Raw genomic sequence first — 23,305 nt, 5'->3', positions numbered from 1 at the left:
GCCATAGTTGTGCTTTTTCCCATATCGTTGATGCCTTTAAAATCTCTAGAAATATACCTTTTGTATTGCTTGACCGTCAATGGAATTTAAACATAGGTAGGTAGTGATCTGGTAGTATTATCACTAGGCTGTTAATCTGGAGATCCAGGTCATGTTCTGTGGACCTGGGTTCAAATCCCACAGTGGCAGATGGCACAACTTTAATTCACTAAAAAATGTGGAATTAAGACTCTAATGGGTGACGATGAATCCATTGATTGTTGGAAAAATCCATCTTGTTCACTGTTCTTTAGGAAAGGAAATTAGCATCCTTGTATGGCCTATTCTAGATGTGACAAATATCCACAGTGTGGTTGATTCTTAACTGCCGAGGGATGGGCAATAAATGCTGGCCTGGCCAATGATGCCCTCATCCCGTGAATGAATAAAAACAAAGATCATCGAATCCCTACAGTGTGGAAACAGATCCTTTGGCAAAACAAGTCTGTATTGACCCTCGGACCATCCCACCTAATCTACGTATCCCTGAACACGATGGATAATTTAGCATGTTCAGTCCACCCAGCCTGCACATCTTTGGACTGTAGGAGGAAACCCCACAAACATGGGAGAATATACAAACTCTGCACAAACAGTCGCCTGACGGTGGAATTGATCCCGGGTTCCTGGTGCTGTTGAGACAACAGTGTGAACCACTGAACTACTGTGCAGCCCCAAGCTTGGACAGTTATTTCATTGCTCTAAATGTTCACTATTTTATTGTTTTCGCATGTTTCAGTTTTTGTTCAGTGATAGGCACTCTTAGCCAAGTCAGAAAGGTTAATTTATTATTCGGTTTTCATGTGTTTGCATCACTGACAAGGCAACCATTTAAAGCTGATCCTTAATTCCTTGTTGTGACAGCTGCTGTCTTGTGTATGACTGACTATCACTACAATTTCAAAAGGGGCTGTGTAAAATCATGCTCATTTCTGACAGCTTTTTGCAGTAAGATGAGAAATCTCTTTACGTCACACCATTAATTTTTGAGTTCTGTCTACTGCAGAAAAGACAGGAGGCTGTGTCATTGAATGTATTCAAGGTTGTGTCAGAACCTGGATGTGAACAAGCAAGTTGAGAGTTATGGGGGCAGGTAGAAGTGGCATACAACGTGGAGTTAAATCCTTGTCAGAACAACCTTGATTCTATTGAATGCCAGTATCTATCAGCTTGATGGGCTGAATGGCATCCTCCTATTTTTCATGCTAATCCTTTGGATGTGAAGGCCAGATCTGGCAAGTATTAATTCTGACTTGTTACTTTTTTTTCTTATTTGTTTACAGGAATTGTAATTCATATTGAAGGTAATGATGAACTTGCTGCCTTGAACTTGGGTACATCTGCCTTTTTGCTAGGAAGTGAGTTCCAGGATTTTGGCCCAGCAGCGGCAATGTAATTGCAACTCGGGACAGTCTATGGCATTGTGGAGGCTTGGTGCTCCCATGTACTTGTTGACTTTCTCCCTCTAGGTTGTGGAGGTCATAGGTTTTGGAAGCAGGCAAGAGGAGCGTAGTGAATCTTGTACATGGTGTGCACTGCAGTCGCTGTGCTTTGGTGAAGGGAGTGAATATTGAATTTTTAAGAATGGGATGCCAATCAAGTGGGCTGCTTTGTCTTAGATTGACCTGAGCATCAGGACTGTGTTCCAGATTTATTTAGTTGAGTTTCAAGTTGTCCTTTGCTGTTGTAGGCTTTGAAACCTTTGACAACAGGTCATTGGACTTGAAGCATTAATTCTGTTTTTCTGGTCAGACACTGCCAAATCTGTTGAGTTTCTTCACTTGGTGTTTTTGTTTCTAATTTTCTAGTATCTGTGTTAGTTTGCCTCCATACTTTTCAATAAAAAAAATCATAGATTCAGCTTTTTTTTGGATGTCAAATTGATCTGACTGAATTTTTGGTTGAGAACCTATTGAAGTTTGCGATTTGTTATTTTTGTGCCTTTGTTAGATGCAAAATGCAATGAGAAATTCATTACTATCTTATGAATATTGAGTTCTAGTTAATTACAAAAACGTTTTAACATTAAAAAATTTGTTCATGGAATGTGGACTTCTCTGGCATTTATTGCCAAGAGGGCAGTTGAGTCAACCACATTGCTGAGTCCACAGTCTCCCTCAGGCCAGACTACACGAGGATGGCAGATTTCCTTCCCTAAATGATATTAGTGAACCAGATGGGTTTTTATGACACTTGACTGTGGTTATGTGGTCACTGTTAGGATGGCTTTTTATCCCATTGAGTTATAGTCAAATGTATACATGCTCAGTGAGGTGCAAAACTGAAGTAGATTATTGATTTATTCTTGTGTGTAAGCTGTCCTACTTTTTAATTCCTGGCATGCGGATGTAGCTAGCTGAGCCGGCATTTCAGTTGCCATTTGAGAAGGTGGTAGTGAGTTGTGCCTTGACCTGATAGTCCATTTGGTGTGGAAAGACCCACAGCACTATTAGGGAGGGAGTTTGAGGATTTTGACCCAGCAATGCTGAATGAGTGGCAAGATATTTCACAGTCAAGATGCTCGAGCTCAGCAGGGAATTTGGAGATGGTGGTGTTCCCCTTATCTGTTGCCCTTTGCGAAGTATTCAGAATCATGAGGAGTGTGGACAAGGAGAAACAGTTTACAGTCTTGAAAGCATCGAGTGAAAAGACAGTCTTACTGTAACCACAAAACAGATACAACTATAATGACGAGAATACATTCTGGAGAGCTCTTTAAGTCAGTGTGTTGAAGGCGCCACAAGTGTGGATGGTGTCCCTAAACTTAACCACTTGCCTGGCTCCATTATCCAATAATGAAGTATCAGTGGGGGAGTATTTTACAGCAATCATAACTCTGTTAGATGCGTCTTTTTATTATGGAGAAGACAAAGATCAGCCTGAAATAAGTTAAAGTTCAGTGTGTATTAGGGAAAACAAATTGAATATTGAACTTTATCTCAAAGGTAATGTAGTATAAAAGTAGGGATATTTTGTTAAAGCTGAACAAGGCACTAGTCAGACTGTAACTGGAGTGCTGAGAGTAGTTTTGGGCCCCTTATCTACGGACAGGTATTTTGGCATTGGAGACAGCTCAGGAGAGGTTCACTAGGCTTGATACTAAATATGGGCGAACAATTGGAGAGTTTGGCCTGAACTCATTGGAATTTAGAATGAGCGGCAGCAGTTTTAAAATAAATGTTCATGGTGGACTTGAAATGCTATAGAAATGTTGTTTGCCCTTATAGGAGAGGCTTTGACCAGACAGCATAATCTCTTATACTTGCATATTTGAGACAAATAAGGGGAATTTGTGTTCAGTACTGAATCTTTGGAGTTCTGTAGGCAGAGGGCTGTAGAAGCTGGGTCGTTAAGTATATTCAAGGCTGAGACTTCTACTTGGTAAGTGAATTAAGGTTTATGGGAAAAGACAAAAGAATGGAGTTGAGGATTTTCAGAACAGCTGTGATCTAATTGAACAGCAGAATAGATTCGATTTATGTCCCTCCTTTTATCCTTAACCAAGGATACCACCCCTCCCTACCCCTAACCCACCTCCCAAAAAACCCCACTGTAGTTGACAGGGTCCTCAACCGTATCTAACCCATCTCCTGCACTTCTGGCTTCACTCCTTACACTCCCTTCCTGAACAGCAGTAGGTTCTTGGTGTCTTTGCTTTCCACTCCAAATTCAAAGGATCATCTTCTGCTGTTTTTTTGTCACCACTTCCTTCAAGATGCTGCCACAGGGCATACTTTCCCCTCCATCCACTATCGCCAGTCAGCAGGGACTGTACCCTCAATGACACCCCGATCCAGTCTTCTGTCAGACCTAACACATCCTCATTCCCCCATGGCACCTTCCCATATATTCTGAAAAGGTGTAATGCTTGTCAGTTCACAGCCTGCCACTGCATCTGGCTGGAAGCTCAGCTTTATTTCTACTGTTTTCAGTCTCATCTGCTCTATTTGCTCCTTGCAATGTGGTCTCCTTTATATTGGCACGACCAAACAGACACTGGGTTACTACATTGTCCAGTGCTTCCACCTGTTTACTGGAATGATTCTGACCTTCCAGCTGCTTGCCATTTCAATAAATGACCTAGCTCCCTTGCTGATATTTCCATCCTTGGCCTACTATAGTGTACTCGTGAAGCTCAACACAACCTGGCTGAACAGCGCACCACTTTCCAAAATAAATGAAAGGATGCTTCCTCTCTCGGGAGAATTCTTGGAGTCACTATTGAAAAACATCGAGTCATCCATTTCAGACATGAAAATTTTACCTTATGGAGTACAATGAGTCTTCGGTACAGACTTCTCAGAGAGATGATGGCAGCAGAGTGCTTGAATTTTGTTTAGGTAATGGTATATTCTTAGTACGTGAGGGGGTGAAATGTTATTGGAGCAGGTGGAAATGTGGATTTGAGGTTCTAATCAGATCAGCCACAACCTCGCAATAGTGTAGCACATTCCAGGGGCTGAAGACCTTCTTGTGCCTTCTATTTTTTTTTTCCATGCTCTGTTGAGGCTTTCAAAGGGGAATTAGACTGTTGCCTGGAAAGAAGACCTTTCAGGGTTATGTGGAGAAAATTGGTAGATGTCTGCTGATGATTTGTTCATTTGTAGGGCTTGTGCAAACATGATAGTTCAAATGACCTCCTGCACCATAAGTCTGTGACTTTGTTACATGTACGAAAGCAATGTCCTCCTCTTCTGTCATGAGGCCTGGACACTTTGCAGGAACGGGTGAAAAGGCTGAATAGTTCTGCACCTCAGCTGTCTCATTATATTCTCACCGTTTCTTTGTCGGGAAAGATAATCAAATCAGAGGTGATCAAGCATGTTACAACTGTAAGTGTATTAATTGCTAAGCTAAATATCATGTATGATTGGCTCAATTACAGATGCTGGATGGATAGTGATCACCAGCGTGGTGAAGTGGCCTCTGGGTCATGCTGGACATGAACAGAAAGAAACAATCCTGAGAACAAGACATTAGGTAAATGTGACCAGATAGGAAGTAGCCGGGGAGTCAGCTGGGTCTGCATGAGAAGCAGAAGAACCAGAGTCAGCATGCTGTCAGTATGGGGGTGAAACTGATTGATTGATTGTTTCTGGGCCCTTCCCAAAGTAGAAGAGAAGACGGTAAAAATGGAAGTGGATATGGGCATAGTGGTGCCCCTAATCTCTGAATTGGTTGATAAGGCGAAGTTGAGGACCGTAGCATTTGAAGCTTGCCAAGGTTATACGATGTGCATAGAACAAATGGTGCAACTGAAGAGCTATGTGCTGATGGAAGTATAAAGGACCAGTGTGCAGAATTGCCACTGTATGCAGTAAAAGGCTAATACCCTGCATTATTTGGACATGTCTGGTTCCAAAATTTAAGGTTGAATTGAGGTGTGGTTAATAGACTGGAGAACATGAATGAGCATGTTCGAGAGTCTGAACAAGTACAAGGATGTTTCCAAAGGAACCCTGGGGGAAATGAAAGGTGTCAAAATTTAAAGTACAGTAGAAGCCAGAGGCTTGACCTAGGATCTGAAGGCGCATCCTGCACTGTGCGCCATCTGGCCTAAAGTGGAAGCAGAGCTGGAATGACTGAATCTTGGATTGTTGGAACCAGTAACCACCAGTGAATGGGCCACTTAATCGTTCCAATCTTAAAGATGGTAGAGTGAGGAGTTGTGCTTACTTGAAGGTCATAGTCACCCAGCCCTGAATGCAAATCAATTAGCCCCTACTTCCTTTCATAGAAGACCTATGTAATAGACCAGCAGGGTGGAGGAAGTTTTTTAAAATACAACTGTCACATTTCTACTTGCAGATGAGATTTGTGAAGTTGCCACTGATAGTGACTCACAGGACTTTTCTGCCACAGACAACTTCCTTTTGACATCACATCAGCAGCACTACTGCTGTTCCAGAAGGCAATGGATCAAGTATTAAATGAGTTGCCATGAATCCAATGTTATCTCAATGTTACTTTGGTTACTGGATTCTCCATGGTGGAGAGTTTGAAAAAGTTGGGAGGAACCCAAAAAGATTGCTGGAGCACAGTCTATAAATTAAAAAGAGAGAAACGAGTTTTTAAAAAAGATTCTGTAGAGTCTTTGGGTCATGTAATCAATGTGAAGGACTATATAACGCACCTATGAAGCTGGAGGCTATCTTGAGTCTTGTAATTAACTATGCCAAGTTCATGTTTGATCTAGGCACCCATGCTAAAAATCCTGCATTGGTTGCTGGCAAAACAGCACTGCAACTGTCATAATCTATGTCTAAAATGATTTTCTATGCAACAATGAATAGAATAGCAGCTTATTGTCACATTCAATTTTACAAAAAATGAAAAGTTTTATCTCCCATACCATAGTGCTTAAATTAATGACAAGTGATTGAATAAAGAAGGAAAAGTTCATGTCAGTTCAATTCATGACTTCGGGGTACACTGGAAAAACTGGGCTGAAGCCGCCTTGCAGGGCCAGCGTGAGACTGCCCAACCAAAGCAAGATCTCCAGGCTGGGCTGGTGAAAGACCCAGAAGCTGCTTCCAAAACAAGGACAAGACCTCTGCACTGGGACCTTCATGCTGCATGGCTGGAATACCTGGAAGCTGTCAAAGAACGCATCCATGCTGAGACAAGTTCGCCACACTGGGAGACCGTCCTGTCAGGCCTGTACTGACATTCTGGGGCTGGGCTGGGCTGGGAGAAGATAGTCCCACTGAAGTCATTAATAGAAGCTAAGGCACCATAATGGAAATATATTTATGTAAGCATGGAAAGGAGAAAGTCAAGGGGATTAGACAAGCTCCTGGGCTGAGCAGACCACGTGTTGTGCTGCTATTCTGCTGCCATCTTGGGCAAGGAGAGAAAACAAAACATGTTTCACTACCCCTCCTTGTTCCCTTTTACTCTGATGTTTCCCTTGCCTTTGTCTTTTCTGGTGGGGTTTGCCATCTTCTGCAGCACTCAGTGAAAGCTCTTCCTCTTATATCTAATCAGTGTCCAAAATCCTCCTGTCCTTTTTTTATCTATCTCCCTGCTGGGGCAGTAAGGTGATTTTACATTTTGTGAACAAAATTGCTTTTCATGACCCATACTTTGAGAACTACTGCTCTAGATGTCTCTTAAAAATTGTCTGTAAGGAACACTTTAAAAAATTTTTTTTTTACATCTCCTTGCGTCCTTCAGTGTCAATTATTGTCTGCTGTCTTGAACAACTTGAATTTGAAGAATGATTTCCACTGACTGCAGTGAAAGCACAGGATTGGTGATGTTGGAATGAGAGAATCCTCTCCTTAAAGTGTAGGGAATATGTTGGACATTGCTCTTTGGCAGTTCCTACCATCTCTAGGAAATGTTGGAGAATCTGAGATAACATGGTGTGAAGCTGGATGGACACAGCAGGCCAAGCAGCATCAGTGGAGCAGGAAAGTTGACATTTTGGGTCGAGACCCTTCTTCCTTTCCCTATTCCCTATATTTGACTATAATTTTCCTACTTATTAAGTCAGTTCCTTAACACTTTGAAATTGTCACCTCATCAGCTTGGAATGATTTTTAAAGAGGTACAAAACGAAACCCACTCAGTTTCCAAGTTGCTTATTGTTCTAAATAGTCACTGTCTACGTATGCAGTCATGTTCATGTTTATTTCAGATCTGGAGGATGATGAGTGTCACTACTGCTACATGTAAAACTTGATGAACAGTAAATTTTCCTGAGAAGAGTAGATGGATAGAGTTGATGAGAAGCATAAAGGAATGGATCTCTTTGACAAAGAAATGTTGAAAATATGCTGGGAATTGTCTGTTTGTCTTTATTTGAATGTAATTTTCCTTTAACATACAGTGTAATAACTTTTTTCTGCTGTACCAAGCAGCAGTTTGAAAAACTAGCTGTCTATATTTTGAAATCTAAAGTAGTAGGTACATTTTTTGCATGGTACATCATGATTAGAGTTGATTTTATATTGGAGCACCTTTTTTGCCATTTTATATCTTAAAGTATCGTCTTTTCCTTTCTTCCAAAGACTATTTTCAATATACGTAATAAATATTTATTATTGTCTTCCTTTCAGCTTCCAGGCCTTTATTTGCATATGCAGCAGCCACAACATGATACATGAACAACTTTTTCTATTTCTGACTAATGTATTGAGTAATATTGAATAGGTATACATCCTTGCAATATTGCACTATGGAGTGCTTTCATAAAATGTGCTGAATTGCCATTTGTCTGTATTCCATTTTTATGTTTAGGTATGGCTACTTTGAAAAGATTCTGTGCTGATTTGCTTAATGGTCCTTAGAATATAGGGTGAGATGTAGTAAATGGATACATGCAGTTGATACAAATTAGAAAATAGATCAACATTTGAAATTTGCCAAACATTGTGGATGTGGATGAAATAGACATTACAGATACTGTAGAATGGATCTGAATCAGAAATGCCTGATTCAAGAACTAGGTGGGGGAATGTGTTTTCTTATAATTGAATTCTTCATCATACTTACTGTTCTTGCTTCTTTGCCCATGTTCTTTCTTTCTTTCCAGTTCTCTTTGCATCAGTTTTAATTTTTCACAGCACCCATTGATTCACTGTTAAATGTATCACTGGAAATGAATCAAAAGTCCAGACTTTTTCTGGACTATGAAACTGGAGACTCGCATTTAGGCCTTCCAGCTCCTCAAGTCTGCTCCACTATTCAATAACATAGCAGCTGATGTGGTTGCCTTCCCTGTCTATTGCCCCTTCACAGTCCTGGGTTACATTGTCTGTCAGATGTCTAATTCTAAATAAATCAATGACCCAGCCTCTCCTGCTTTCTGCAGAAATAATCTGACAGGCTAACGAATGAGGAAGAAATTCTGATCTGTCATAAATGGGAAACCCCTTGTTCTTAATGTGTTTAAATGGTTTTGGCATCCACCCTGTTGAGTCCCCTCAGGATATTGTCTGTTTCACTGTCGTTCTTCTGAACTCAGATGAGCATAAGCCCAGTAATTTCCTCGTAGCCTAATCCCGTTATACCAGAATTGAGTTGTGATCCTTTGAGTTATTTTCTCTGCAGTAAATCATTCATCAAATAAGACCAAATTGTGTTTGTAGTCCCCAAAGCGAACACATCAATGGCCTGTATCATTGATGTAAAGCATCCTTGCTTTTATATTCTACTCTATTTGCAACAAACACCAATATTCAGTTTACTTTTCATGATTGCTTATGCCTCCACACCAATTTACTGATTTAATAAACCAGGACATCTTAATCCCTTTGTACCACCAATTTCATTCTATTTAAGTGGTCTTTTACTTTTCTACTCTTGTCAAACCAGGCAGTTTCATGTTCCTCATTATGTTGCGGCCACTGAATTTTTGACCAGTCACTTAACTTATTCCTTTCCAGACTCTGTACCTCTTTGCAAAGTTTCCTATTTATAATGATGGCATCAGCAAATTTGACTCTCCTAAATTTGGTCCCTTGTCCTGTGGCATTGATGCAGACTGTTAAATGTTTGAGCCCCAGCGCTGATACCTGTGGCACTCCACTGGCTATAATTGGCCAGCTTTGTTTCCAGCTGTTCAGCCAATTCACAATCCATGTTAATATATTGCCCCTGCACCATGTCTTTTTCTGTTATGACCTTTGCATTACCTTTTTTTATCAATTGCCTTTTGGAAATCCAAATGCGTCACATCAACAGGTTGCTCCTCATCCATTTTACTTCCTCCAAAGAACTGGAATTCGTCCAACACTGGAGAGGAAACTGTATTTGAGTCTCCTGACCATATTTATTTTGAGTCTCCTACACTGACCTTAATTCTGGATTCTAACAGTTTCTTCATAACAGATGTAAGGCTAACCTGGCCAAAAGAATTAAAGGGGTTGCAGCAAATGCAGGAACAGGGTACTGAGTTGGATGATTAACCATGATTATATGGAATGACCAAGCAGGCTTGAAGAGCTGAATGGCCTACTCCTATTTTCTGCTTTTACAGTGTTATGCTTTCTGCTTTTCTCTTTTCTTGAATAGGTGTTATTTAGTTATTTTAATTGTAAGTTAGTTGTTGTCTTCTGGGTTGTGTGGAGCAGGTTCTGTTTTGTTTAAGAATATTTTAAGGACAGAAAAATAACTCTGACCTTTGTTATTTTAAGAATAATTGGTTTATGAATGAGCTAAGCATCGAAATACTGTCAAAAAATTGAGCTGTAACCATGATGAAGAATGATTCTGGGTACATAACATTTAGCAAACATTTGTTGCACTGATTTACCAGGTAAGTTATTAATATAGCAATGACACCGATTTAGCACTTTTTAAAAGCATAATCAGGGTTCAGGAATATCAAGAAACTAATCCAATTTAGAAAATATTGTTAAACTGTTATGGGTTATATGCATTTTAGCCCTGCATAATAATAATATGATTGCAGTAGAATGTTGCTATATGGAATGAGAAGAAATTGCTTTAGAGCAGAAGATTTTAATCAGTCTCATGGGGATTGTGTAATTTAAACGGTTAGGTACTAGTTTGAGACCTATAATGCACTAATTGTATTGTTAAATCTGTCTGATTTAAAGCACTGCTTTATTTCTAGTATTCTAATGCATTTCCGCACTGTCCGTGGTTTCTTTGTAACAAGATAATCACAAGCAAATTTTCATGAATTTTGGAAGTCTTGTTCCTTCCTGCTTATTCTTGGATGGTAATTAGAAGATGAATTGGGGGGTAAAGGGATTTCCAGTTAGTTCTAGTAAACCAGTTACATTTTTAGTAGCACAGAACTGTTCATCTAGTCATCACTAACCATGAGCAGTGACATGGACAGATTGAAATAGTAACCTTAACTGCATCTTTGGATGTAAACATAAATTTGTGACTTTATGGTAAAATGGAAAATTTACCCCTGCAGTCAGGTGGTTGTGTAAACAAATCAACCACAACGTACTAGTTGGCACAGGAAGAACTCCTCAAAGTACCAGGCATATAAACAACAGTTATGTGGAGTAATTTGTTTGAGGCACTACTTTGAGTTGGATTTGAGAAATTAGTCCCTTCTGACATTGAAGGTTCTTTGGGTGAATCTACACTAATTATGCATTTGTGGTCAGATCTGCTGTGCGTGCTAAATAACTGGGGAGTATTGTATGTCTGTATCATAATGTCTGAGAGTGAGCAGACATAAAGTAGATTGATTTCGAAATTTTATCTTTCCATCAAGTACAAGGTTATATTACAGACTTTAAAAAGCATGGTCCAAGGTTATTTTACTTTCATTTTAAATTGCCCTGCATGTAATTTTAATAATTTTGATATCTTAAAATGGAGGCAGCTTTTTTCCTAGCTTTGCAACATTGCTCACTCTTATAAAGGTCTTAACCTATACTGCCTTCAATTGAATGCTTGCTACTTTATTCAGTAGGCTGTCCTGCCTCATCCTTTTCAAATTTCAACTCCTTTAAGTGCTCCAGTGCATATTACCATGTATGAAGTTCTACACTTCTTGTCCTGTCCATGTTTTGAGTTGTTCAGAAGATCAACTTTTTTTATTTTTATGATCTGATCTCTTTATTGCTTAGCCCTGACAACCTGTAATGTGCTGCTTAAATTGGAAATTGAGACAATGTTGGTTTCTCCACTTCTACTGAGACGCTGCTTTGGACTTTCAGAATTTGAGTTTGAGGTAGATGAATGAGACAGACTCATTGAACTGGATGATCTACTTCTCGCATTTATTTATAAGATCGTAAGATGTAGGAGCAATAAGAGGCAGTTTGGCTCATTGAGTCTGCACCACCATTAATGATATCACAGTTGACCTGATTATCCTTTGCTCACTTTCCTGTCTCTTCCTCTTAGCTTGATTCCTTTCACTATCTCAGCCTTGGTTATTCTTAACAACCCAACCCTTAGAATTCTCTGCAGTAAGGAATTCTGTAAATTCACCACTCACTGTGGAAATTTCCCTCACTTGTCTTAAGTGGACAATTCCTCACATAGTGAGATTATGGCTTCTGGTTCTAGACTTCTACCATAAAGGGAAACAAACTCTTGGTATCTACTTGTTAAACCTTCTAAAAATTTCATTTCAGTAAGATCACCTTTTCATTCTTCTGAACTCCCATGAATACCAGCCGTACCTACTCGCTCTCTTCAAAATCCCTCCATAACCAAGATCAACCTAGATATCTTCTCTGCCCTGACACCAATGCTAGCATACTTCGCTAGCTAATATTGTTAACAGTATTCCAGGTGTGGTCTGAGTGTCTTTTTATGCTTATTTCCCTTGATGCTGTCAAAACTGTCTTAAAGCTATGCCTTTAGTTTAGCCCCAAGTTTTTTCCTTTGTTTCTAGTCACTTGTGTGACATTGGTAAAACTGGATCAGCACTATTTATTCCCTTACCCTTGTGGCCCTTAAGATCTGGCGGTGAGCTGCATTCTTGAACTGCTGCAATCCATGTGCTGTAGGTAGACCCACAATGTCGGTTAAGAGAGAATGCCAGGGTTTTGACCTGCCAGCATTGAAGGAACAACAATGTGTTTCCAAGTTAGGAAGGTGTGTATGTCTTACAGGAGAATTTGCAGGTGGTGGTAATGTTCCCATTCCTTTCATTCTTTGCTACTTTTTTTCTCTCTGCTAAAACTTCCATACTTCACACATTTTGCCCCAGCATCTGTTGTGATCAGTCATAGATTCACAACACAGGAAACTGTTTTGTGCCTCGCTCACGTAACAGCTAGTTCCTTTGGCTTCCACCGCACTTTGCACATGCTATTTAGAAGTGTTCACAATTAGGCTTTTTTCAAAGGTTTCCATCAGTGAGTGGAAACAGCAGTGTTTTGCCTTTGTCAAAACTTTGGAGATGGCTTATTATTTGAACAGAGCATCAATTTAACTTCACTGCTCACAAATATTTCCTGCTCTGACCCAAATTCTAGGCTTTGTGACCACTTGATGAACTTCTGGAAAGCCGGCGGTGTTGGGTGGAGAATACCGAATGCGGGCAAAGGGAGGGGATGATCATGGATTGCAGCTTTAGAGATGGTAGCTCCAAAATATCAGTTTATGGTCCCACTTGGGATCCTTACTGGCACTTTGGGAAGCCCTGCTCTAGTTTTCATAGCTCAATCCTCACTCCTTCTACCATGTTGGGACATGTTTTCCAATTTCTTAATGGTTTTCACTTTTTCCTAAACTAATACTTAATTTGACAATCTGTTCTGTCAAGACCTCAAAATAAATTTGACCTTGGAGCATTCAAAAGTAATAATCAATATAACTTTAAAAATATGGAACCTGAGAAAATTTGTCCACGGCATGATCTTGTAAGCAGTCTTGAAATTTAATGGCCAAATGATCTGTTTTGTAGATGCTGGGTGAGGATTGCAGATGAACTTCCTGCTCCTCAAGAATGTAGCACAATAACATTTCATGTCTGCCTAAGGAGGAAGGTGCGCTTCTTTAAATGTCTTATCTGAAAATGACACACCTGAGTGTGTCTGCTTCTGAAGAAGGTTCCGAACCCGAAACATCAGCTTTTCTGCTTCTCTGATGCTACTTGGCCTGCTGTGTTCATCCAGCTCTACACCTTATTATTTCAGATTCTCCAACATCGGCATTTCTGACACTTTTGATAGTGCAGCACAGCCCTCAGCACTGCATGGAAGTGTCAGTATAGGTGTTTGAATCTGGAATTAAAAGCTAACATAATGATAACCATAACCATTGTTGATTGTCACAAAAACCCATCTGGTTTGTAAATGTCCTTACTTGGACAGGCTTACATGTGATTTTTAGAAATGCACTCTGAAATGACTCCAGCAGCCCAGTAGTTGGCTTCAGTAACAGGAATGGGCAAAAAATGGTGGCCCAGCCCGTCATATCCATGTCCCATGAATGAGTTAAACAAAAAGTGAGTGCTTTTGTGAACAGCGAATCTTTAAACAAAACTTGAAATGTTGCACGTTTCAAAAGCACTTAATTTTGTGAAATCTTATTCATAAAAGCTTTTGAATTAACTGTTTCAAATTAAACATTGGAGAAATTATTCATTGGAAAGTAACATGCAGTGTCAATGTTTTATTTACAATTCAGTAGCTTCTTAGACTAGCTAGCTGTGCTACTACCATTTGAATTCCATATTTTATCTTCCCATACTGTTATGGACTCATGGACTGATTTTCAACTAATTACTGAAAATACTAACTTAAGAATCTTACTTCTGCAACATCTGACTTGGTTATGTGCAGGAATGAGCTTCATATCAGAGCTGCTTGCATCAACACCATTTCCCTGCTCTTACCTGCAAGCTTCAATGTTTTAGTCTTTCATGATACTTCAATTTAATGTTCCTTTTGCACAACTGAGAAGTTTACCATTTTAGGGCTTTTTTTTCTTACTATTCATCATTTTGATCTTCTAATGACACCAAACTTAGTATAGCCTTTGGAGATAGTAGAAAATGCAGATGCTGGAGAAACTGAGATAACAAGGCACACAGATGGATGAACACAGCAGGCCAAGGAGCAGGAAGGCTGACTTTTCGGGCCTTGACCCTCCAGTGTTCATCCAGCTCTACACCTTGTATATTTACTCCTTAATGGCACCAGTGTCCTGGAAAATCGAGTCACTAGGCCCATAGAGAGAACATTAAACTAAGGGCAAAAAGGTAAAGTTGCAAAGACTTTTTATTTGAATGCTTGCATGATTTGTAACAAAATAAATTAATAGCACAGAAAGGTCACTGGGCATGATCTTCCAAATACTATGAAAGCTTGACATCATCCAAGTTCAAGTAGCCCACTTGGTTGGCACTGCGTTAATGCCCTCCACCCCCAACTACTCAGTCTGTGCTATCTACAAGATGCACTGCAGCAATTCACCAAAGCCCCTTAAACAGCACCTCCAAACCCACAACCACTTCCATCTAGAGAGACAGATACGTGAGAACACCACCTGTAAATTTCTCTCCAAGCTCCTCTTCATCTTGACATGGAAATATATTGCCATTCCCTGAGTGACATTGAGTCAAAACCCTGAAATTCCCTCCCATTAGCATTGTGGGTCTACCTGTGAGCACATAATTTGTAGCGGTTTAGCAATGCAACTCTTCACCACTTCCTCAAGGGCAGTAAATTAAGAATAAAAATATTTAAGAAAGATTCTAAGGAGATCAGTGCTTGGAATGAGCCATTCAAAGGTATCTGATTTTTCAAAGAAGCAGGCAGGAAGGAGAGGGTGATGGGGTAGCTTTGTTTGTACAGATGGATAAAGTACAATAACGAGAAATGATCTTGGATCAGAAGATGTAGAATCAACCTGGGTGGCACCTTTATCAAAAGTCTTCTGAAAATTCAAACATATTACATCATCCCCTTTCTCGATCCACCTTGTTACCAACTCAAAGAATTCTGATCATACTCGTCCATGCTAACCAGATATCCTGAATTAATGTAGTCCTGTTTGCCAGCATTTGGCTTGTATACCTCCAGTCCCTTCATATTCATGTGTCTATCCACTTGCTTTTTAAATATCATAGTTGTACTAGCCTCCATTACTACTCTGGCAGCTCACTGTATACGTGCACCACCCACTGCATGAAAAAGTTGCCTCTGAGATCCTCAATAAATCTTTCCCCCCTCGTCTTAAACCTGTGCCCTCTAGTTTTGGACTCTGCTACCCTGGTGAAAAGACCTTGGCTATTCATGCTGTCCATGCCCTTGACATTATAAAATCTCTGTAAGGTCACCCTTCAGCGTCTGACACTCCAGGGAAAATAGCCCCAGACTATTTAGCCTGTCCCTCCAGCTCAAACCCTCCAACCCTGGCAACATCCTTGTTAATCTTTGCTGAACCCTTTCAAGCTTCACAACTAGTTACGTAACAAATTACAACCCTATAGCAGAGAGACTGGAATTGCAGACAATGTTTCAAAAGTGGCCCAACCAATGTCCTGTACAGCTGCAACATGTCTCCCAACTCCTATACTCAGTTCACCGACCAGTAGAGGCAAGCAGACCAAACCCCATCTTCACTATCCCTTCTGCCTGTGATTCTTGTTTTAAGGAACAATGTTATTGGCATCTTGTCCCCATGAAATCCTACCGCCAAATCAGTGAGAAATATTGCATTGTGTTTTAATGTTTTGACACCTTAATATGTGATTTAAGGGAACTAAATGAGCTGTTGATAACCTAAATGCCAAACAGGCTAACTGGATATTCTCAGCTTTGAGTTCCTGACAACAGTATGTGCCATGTTGACAATAATTGATGGCATTGGTGGAAAGACCTTATTTTCTTCTCTACTTAGTCTTGAATTTAGTTGTAAATTTTGTCCAGGCCACTCCAGACTGCATTTTTAAAAACCAATAACTGGATTTTAATCCTGGGGATCTGGGTTGGATTTGTTTTTGGGTCCTAGCAGTAAAGATAACATTATATTTTGTTCTGTATTCTAGTAAAAGAAAAAGTACAGTTGCTTTTAAACATTTGTCACTGGGTAGCACGGAGTCCACTCCCCTGTTATGTACTTAGTTCTCGTTTAAGCATGTGTTAGGCCGTAGCAGCTGGATTTTGAGCAGATTCTTCGTTGCCACGTTGTCCAGTTACTGGATGCTCCACTTGCTTCAAGCTTCAGTCAGCTTATGATTTTGAAAGAAAGGAGGGTGATGCTTCGTCTTTGAATACTAAACATTTAAATGAGACCTAATAAGACATAGAGTCAATGTCAAAAACTTTGGGACAGGATCTAAAGTTACAAACTATGACTAGATAAAATAAAACAACTTGACGCAATCCACTCAACATTTGCATTAACACAGCATCGGTAATTGATAGAATAAGGATGTGTTTTTAAAAAAAATTCCAATTAGGAATTAACATGCAGTTGAGAGTCTGAAAATATGTTCTGATTTCAATCACTGAAGAGAAAATGAGTCTTTTACATTAAAGAGACAAATTTAGAAGATGAATATTGTTCCTGGAATTTAAATTAGGAGTTGTTTTTTTATATCAACTCCCAATTTAAATTCCAGGAACAATATTCATTTTTATCATAAAATCAACTTTGAAAATCCATTGTGAAGAATGTCTGTCAAATAAACTTTTTTGTCTTCTAATCCTTGCTGTTTTCATGGCCAATAATTCAAAAATTTGAGTTAATACGCTTGTCCTTGTTTTGCTTTTCAGTGGGGAAGACTTCTTTGATAACCAGATTCATGTACGACAGCTTTGACAACACTTACCAGGTAAAGGCTTAATAAGTAAAATGCTTTATTCCATCTGTCATAAAATTAGTCTTGAATTTGATATTTTATTTGATAACAACAATTTTGTACTCTTCATCAGAAAAATTTTTGACATTTTATAATCTTGGGTCAATTGACTACTGAAATCTAATGGACTCAACTTAGAAAATAGGAGTAGACCTTTAAGCCTGCTCCACGATTCAGTTGTGTCATGGCTGATCATCCAATTCAGTACTCTGTTCCTGCTTTCTCCTCACACCCTTTTAATCGTTAACCCAAAGATCTGTATCTGTAATCTATTTTTAACAGTTTAAATGTGTCTAACTTTTTAATTAATGCATCCCCCTAGCTACTTCCTTTTTGGGCCCCTTACTGGGTAATTTTGCAGTTTGGTTTAATAGAGGAGCAGATGATACTTTTAGGGTAGTGATCAGTTTTATTTTGATGTTGCCTGGTCTGTTGTGCTCCTCCAGCTCCACACTGTTAGCTCTGATTCCAGCCTCTCTAGTTCTTACTATCTCTGGCCAGTTTTAATACTGTTAACTATTTTTCCCCTCCTCTGAACCATCAGCTACCTCTAAAGACAAGTTTGTTCAATCTCAAGTTTTCTTCCCATGAAACCTATCTACCCCAGGAAGTTGGCTGAGAGTTGTCAAACTCTAAACCTTCAATTCCATTTGATAGTCTTGTGCGCACACATTAAATTATTTGGATTTAAAGTTGTGCAAAAGTGTTCAACTGTACAGATGTTATGCAGCCTTGAGCAACAGTCACCATTTTCCCAGTCTGAAGAAATGTAAGAAACCGTTTAAATCATCCATCAAAGAGCATTGAAATGCACAAAACAAGGACATGGATTGAATATTTACTTTGAGCACAGTGCCCCTTTCATCTTTTAATGTGGTTAATTGTTTTCAAGAGTAAAAAGAGACATCTGCAGGCAACATTGTTGAGTAAGGAGATGTATGCCTATCTTATTTCACTCTGTCTAAGCATTGACTGATCTCTTTCCTACAACTAATTATTAGGAATATACAAATAACTGCATTTATTGAACATAATTGCCTGAAATGCTGCCAAATTTGAAACATAACTGCAATATTGCAAAGTTAAAAACCAGCCCCTGTGGAATTTTTTACAGGGAAAATGGCAGCCAGCTACAATGAATGAACCAGATCTGCAGTTTAAGCAGTCTGTCTAAATATTTATGTGAAGACTACTGTCGAATATGAATGGAGAATTCATCAACTCGCAGCTCATCTGCCAATCCTAATGATCCTTATCTCAGGTTTCCTGTATCTCTGGCAGCAGCCCATCTTGCTATACTGTGACTTTACCAAGCTTTTGATGAAAGGTCTTTAAACTGAAATGTTGACTCCGCCTCTCTCTCCACAGCGGCTGCAAGACCTAAGCATTTCTAGCATTTTCTCTCCTATTGTATTTATTGCCAATGCTTATCTTTTATTTCTATCATGAGAAACTAGTGTTCAACATCTGTAATAATGCTTTAGGGTATCTTTGTTAACAATCTCAAACAGTGTTGTGAGCTGATGAATATTCAAACGGCTCAAAAGTTTAGCTTGGTTTTATGCCATAATTGTCACGGGGGCATCATCTTTGTTTTGTAGTAATCTTAAAGTGTGGGATATGTATTGAGCCATGTTGGCTACTTCACAACTTAACTGTGGTATTCACTGCTGCCAAATTTCCCAAGCATCTGTTGGATTTCTAATTTGACTTCAGAGGCTGCCTTTGCCCACAGACTTCAATCTCTTGTATGACAACACTTAGGGTATAAAACGTCACTATCCCAATATCACTAGCTTTAAACATGCATACACTGAAAGTAGCACCAGTCAATTTTGTTCTTAGCCAGACCTGTTGTTTTATTTTGTCTTTGTCAGAATTTATTTTCTTAAAATCAGTTATGAAACACAATAGGAGGTAATGGCCTAGTGCTGTTATCCCTCTACAAAGAAAGGTGAAAGGACAGGTGGTATTGAGGTGGCAAGGCTGCAAGAAGGACTTGGACAGGTTAGCAGAGTGGGCAAAGAAGTGGCAGATGGAGTACAACGTGGGAAAGTGCACTTTTTGGTAAGAAGAATAAAAGCATCGACTATTTTCGAAATGGGGAGAAAATTCAGAAGTCTGAAGTGCAAAGAGACTTGGGAGTTTTAGTCTAGGATAAACTTGCAGGTTCAGTCAGTTGTCAGGAAGGCAAATGCAGTGTTGGCTTTTACTTTGAGAGGACTTGAATATTAAAGCCGGGATGTACTGCTGAGGCTTTATAAGGCTCTGGTCAGGTCACGTTTGGAGTATTGCATCCGGTTTTGGGCCCCATACCTCAGGAAGGGTGTACTGGCTTTGGAGAAGGTTCAGAGGAGGTTCACAAGAATGGTCCCAGGAATGGAAAGCTTAACATTGGAGGAGTGTTTGAGGACTCTGAGACTATAGTCGTTGGAGTTTAGAAGGATGAAGGGGTATCTAATTGAAACTTTCAGAATACTGAATGGTCTGGACAAAGTGGATGTTGGGAAGATGCTTCCATTGGGAGGACAGTTTAGGACCGGAGGTCATGGCCTTAGAGTAAAAGGAAGACCTTTGAGAGCTGAAATAAGGAGAAATACTTCAGCCAGAGAGTGGTGCATTATGGAATTCACTGCCTCAGAAGCTGTGGAGGCCAGGTCATTGAGTACATTTAAGACTGAGATAAATAGGTTCTTGATTATGAAGGGGATCAAGGGTTAGGGGGAGAAAGCAGGAGAATGGGGTTGAGGAACACTTTAGCCATGATTGAATGGCGGAGCAGACTCCGGCCGAATGGCCTAATTTCTGCTCCTGTGTCTTACTATTAATCCAGAGACCCAGTTTATGGTGGAATTCAAATTCATTTAAAAATCAGGGAAGCTGTTGTTGATTGTTGGAAAGCCCGTCTGGTTCACACATTGTTTAGGGAAAGAAATTGCCGCCCTTATCTAGTCTGGCCAACATATGACTGCAGCCATTACACCAATGTAGTTGACCCTAATCTGCCCAGAGGGCAGCTAGGGACAGATAGTAAATGCTGGCCTAGTCAGCGTTGCTTGAATCCTATGAATGAATTTTTTAAAAATTGCAGCGCCATTAGAGCTGACAAATTCTTTGTTTTAAAAGGCTGTTTGAATTGTGTAGCATTTAGAAGTGCTTACGTATGTTTTTCACAGTTCATGCGTTTAACTATATCAATATGTAATTTCTTCTCTCCCCCCCCCCCCCCCCCCACCCCAGTGTATTGTCAATAATAAACTACTTTTTGAGCAGACAAGTCCTTGCAAGTTTTCTGCAATTTTCAAAAATCAACTTTTAATTCTGTGGGTATGAAATTTGAGCTCCATGAAGGAGTTTGTTATTTGCTCTTTTTTTAAAAAATGGTGTCACCTGGATTGCAATTATTTCCCTTGGCTCTCTTTCAATTTGAGGAATATCATAGAATCCCTACAGTGTGGAAACAGACCCTTCAGCACAAGCCCACACTGACCCACACAGCATTCCCCCTCCCCTGCAAAGATTGTTTGGGGTCCTATTTAACTGATAACTGATTCCTGATACAGCTTGGTCTTAGGCTATGGAAACAATTCAAATGAATCCATTCCAAATCTGTCAATATGAACCTTTCCACAAAAGTAAGAGCCTGAATTTTTCTCAGTTTCAATATTTGCAGGCTTCTAATCAAACACTCTTGGTTTGGAAGTGTGTGGTTGGCTTGTGATACAGACTAATGCCAACAGTATGGTGTCAATTCCCACACTGGCTGAGGTTACTGTTAAAATCCCACCTTTTCAACCTTGTCTGAGGTGTGATGACCCTTGGGTTAAACCATTACTAGTTGTGTCTCTCCAGTGAGAGAGTAGCTCTATGATCCAGTGGGACAACTGTGAGTTTGCCATGCTTATTTATTACTGAGTCCTCTATACCTATGAATGGCCTAGAGCAGAAATGATTTAATAATGTATAGGTGCATTTGTTGATTACTTCATCCAAACAAGTTGGTTTGGAAAGGGTAAACAGATCAGAATCTTCATAATAGAAGACCATATTGAGTTCTGAGTGTTACGTTATCAAAAGAAATTACGTGCCTTCATGATGTTTGAAATATGATTGTGTATTTTGCTGGAATTGATCCTTTTTATTCCTTCTGCCCCACTGTCTTCATCCTACAGGCAACCATTGGAATAGATTTTTTGTCAAAAACTATGTATTTGGAAGATCGAACAGTAAGTAATCTATAAGCATTTCTTTTCAAATTTAAAAACCAATTTTGCAAATTTGATCAGTGATTTGGAAAGTGAAGACATTGATCAATGCTGTACTTAGAAATTCTGTCCAGGTACTTAGTAAAAAGATATTGGGATAGCATTGTGGTGAAATGAGCAAAGCCTATAAGAGCTGAAGCTTTATCTTGTCTGTATGGCGTGTTGTAATGTCGCATCAAGGTGGGATCCTATTTCTAGCTAATCTTGCTTAATGGCTAACATTTCATCTCAGCTGTGTTGTAATCTGTTTTGGAGTCCACTCTTCTTTTTTTCCAGTAGCTCTTGCATGTGGAACCCTTCCCTGTGAAGAGTGCAGATATTAGCAGCTGTTGGAAATTGAAACTGCTGTCACTAGGGTAAATGGGGAGAAGCTGGGTCACTGTATGAAGCTTATCAGTTGCTTCTAGTGCTTGTGTGGGAATACTGTTAAATCCGTATTGATTACCGACAGCTATCAGATGGGTTAGGCGCACAGAGAGTAAGTATTTGAGCCAGGAGTTCTGTCATCCCAGGCCTCAAGTGTTTGTTCTAATGTTGCAATAAATGAGCAAGCCTGCTCTTGTAAATTGGAAACCTTTCTATAAGCTCTGCCAGGATGTGTCACCCGAGAGGAGAGTATGTCATCTCATCTCTGTGTGTATATATACACCTTTTATTAATTTTGTTCAGATTCTCCTCTATTCATAGAATGTTTTCTCATAAGTTACATCTTCTGTCAACTGTTGTCAACAGCCAGCAAAGTTTACTCATGTAAATAACTGTTCTTAACATTTATTATCAGGTATACAAGTGTCTAAAAGTATTTAAGATATATGACACTTCCTATATGGAAAAATTTCCATTCTGCCGGCTCCAGCTGCCACCTCTGCTCCAAGGATGTACAGTCCCTTTACATGTCCATTCCCTTTACATGTCCATTCCCCATCATGATGGTCTTGGGACTGTTTTTTTCCTGCATTCACTTTCTTCAGGTGAAAGGTGTGATCATTGGTATTCGCATAGCCCCCCCAGTTATGCCTATCTTTTTCGGGTACACGGAACATTCCTTGTTCCAAGTCTACTCGGGCTTCCAATCTCAACCATTCTCCAGTAGAGAGACGACATGCTCCGTGCTTCCCTGTCTCACCTTGAATTGGAAAAGGTTATCAATTTAGCTCCCAATTTCCACCCTGCTCTCAGCCTCACCTGGTCCACCTGACTCCTCCCTTCCTTTCCTGTCACTCTTTACATATCATCAGGTGATGCTGGCCACAGTATCCACTACAAACTCACTGACTGCCACAGTTATCCTGACTATACATTTTCACACCCCACTTCCTGTAAAGACACTTCTTCCATTTTGTCAGATTCTCCATTTCTGTCACATCTCTTTCAATGACGGTTGGAAAGGGGGCTTCCGATATGTCCACTTGGCTACTCAATTGATGATTTCCCCTCCACCATAATTGATAGAGCCCTCAACTTGACCCATCTCTTGTGCTTTAGCCCTCACTCCTTCATTTCCCTCCCACACAGCAATAGGTTATCTCCGGACTATTCCTGCTCCATCCCACCACCATCCACATCCAAAATACTATTAACTGCCTTTTCTGCCACCTCCCGTGGGATGCCACCACCCCACACACATTCTGCCCACTCCCTTGTCAGCCTTTGGCAGGGGCTGTTAACTCCAGCACACCTTCGTCTACTACTTCTTCACCCCATAGCCCACAGCACCTTTTCATGCAATTGGAGA

General features: G+C 39.9%; 1 protein-coding gene across 3 annotated transcripts in view; it reads left to right on the top strand.

The window, feature by feature from the left end:
* rab6a (RAB6A, member RAS oncogene family) overlaps nt 1-23,305 on the top strand; it is a 75,541-nt gene that overhangs the window by 26,572 nt on the left and 25,664 nt on the right. For all 3 annotated transcript variants that reach the window (XM_048532345.2, XM_048532343.1, XM_048532344.1), the window contains exons 2-3: nt 17,220-17,278; nt 21,478-21,531. In XM_048532345.2, the coding sequence (XP_048388302.1) occupies nt 17,249-17,278; nt 21,478-21,531 (84 nt within the window). In that variant the 5' untranslated portion in view covers nt 17,220-17,248. The remainder of the gene's footprint in view (nt 1-17,219; nt 17,279-21,477; nt 21,532-23,305) is intronic.

This window comes from Stegostoma tigrinum, chromosome 6 (genome assembly GCF_030684315.1).
Source record: "Stegostoma tigrinum isolate sSteTig4 chromosome 6, sSteTig4.hap1, whole genome shotgun sequence".
NCBI lineage: Eukaryota > Metazoa > Chordata > Chondrichthyes > Orectolobiformes > Stegostomatidae > Stegostoma > Stegostoma tigrinum.
Note: the sequence above shows the minus strand (reverse complement) of the source record. Positions and strands in the feature narration are given on the sequence as shown.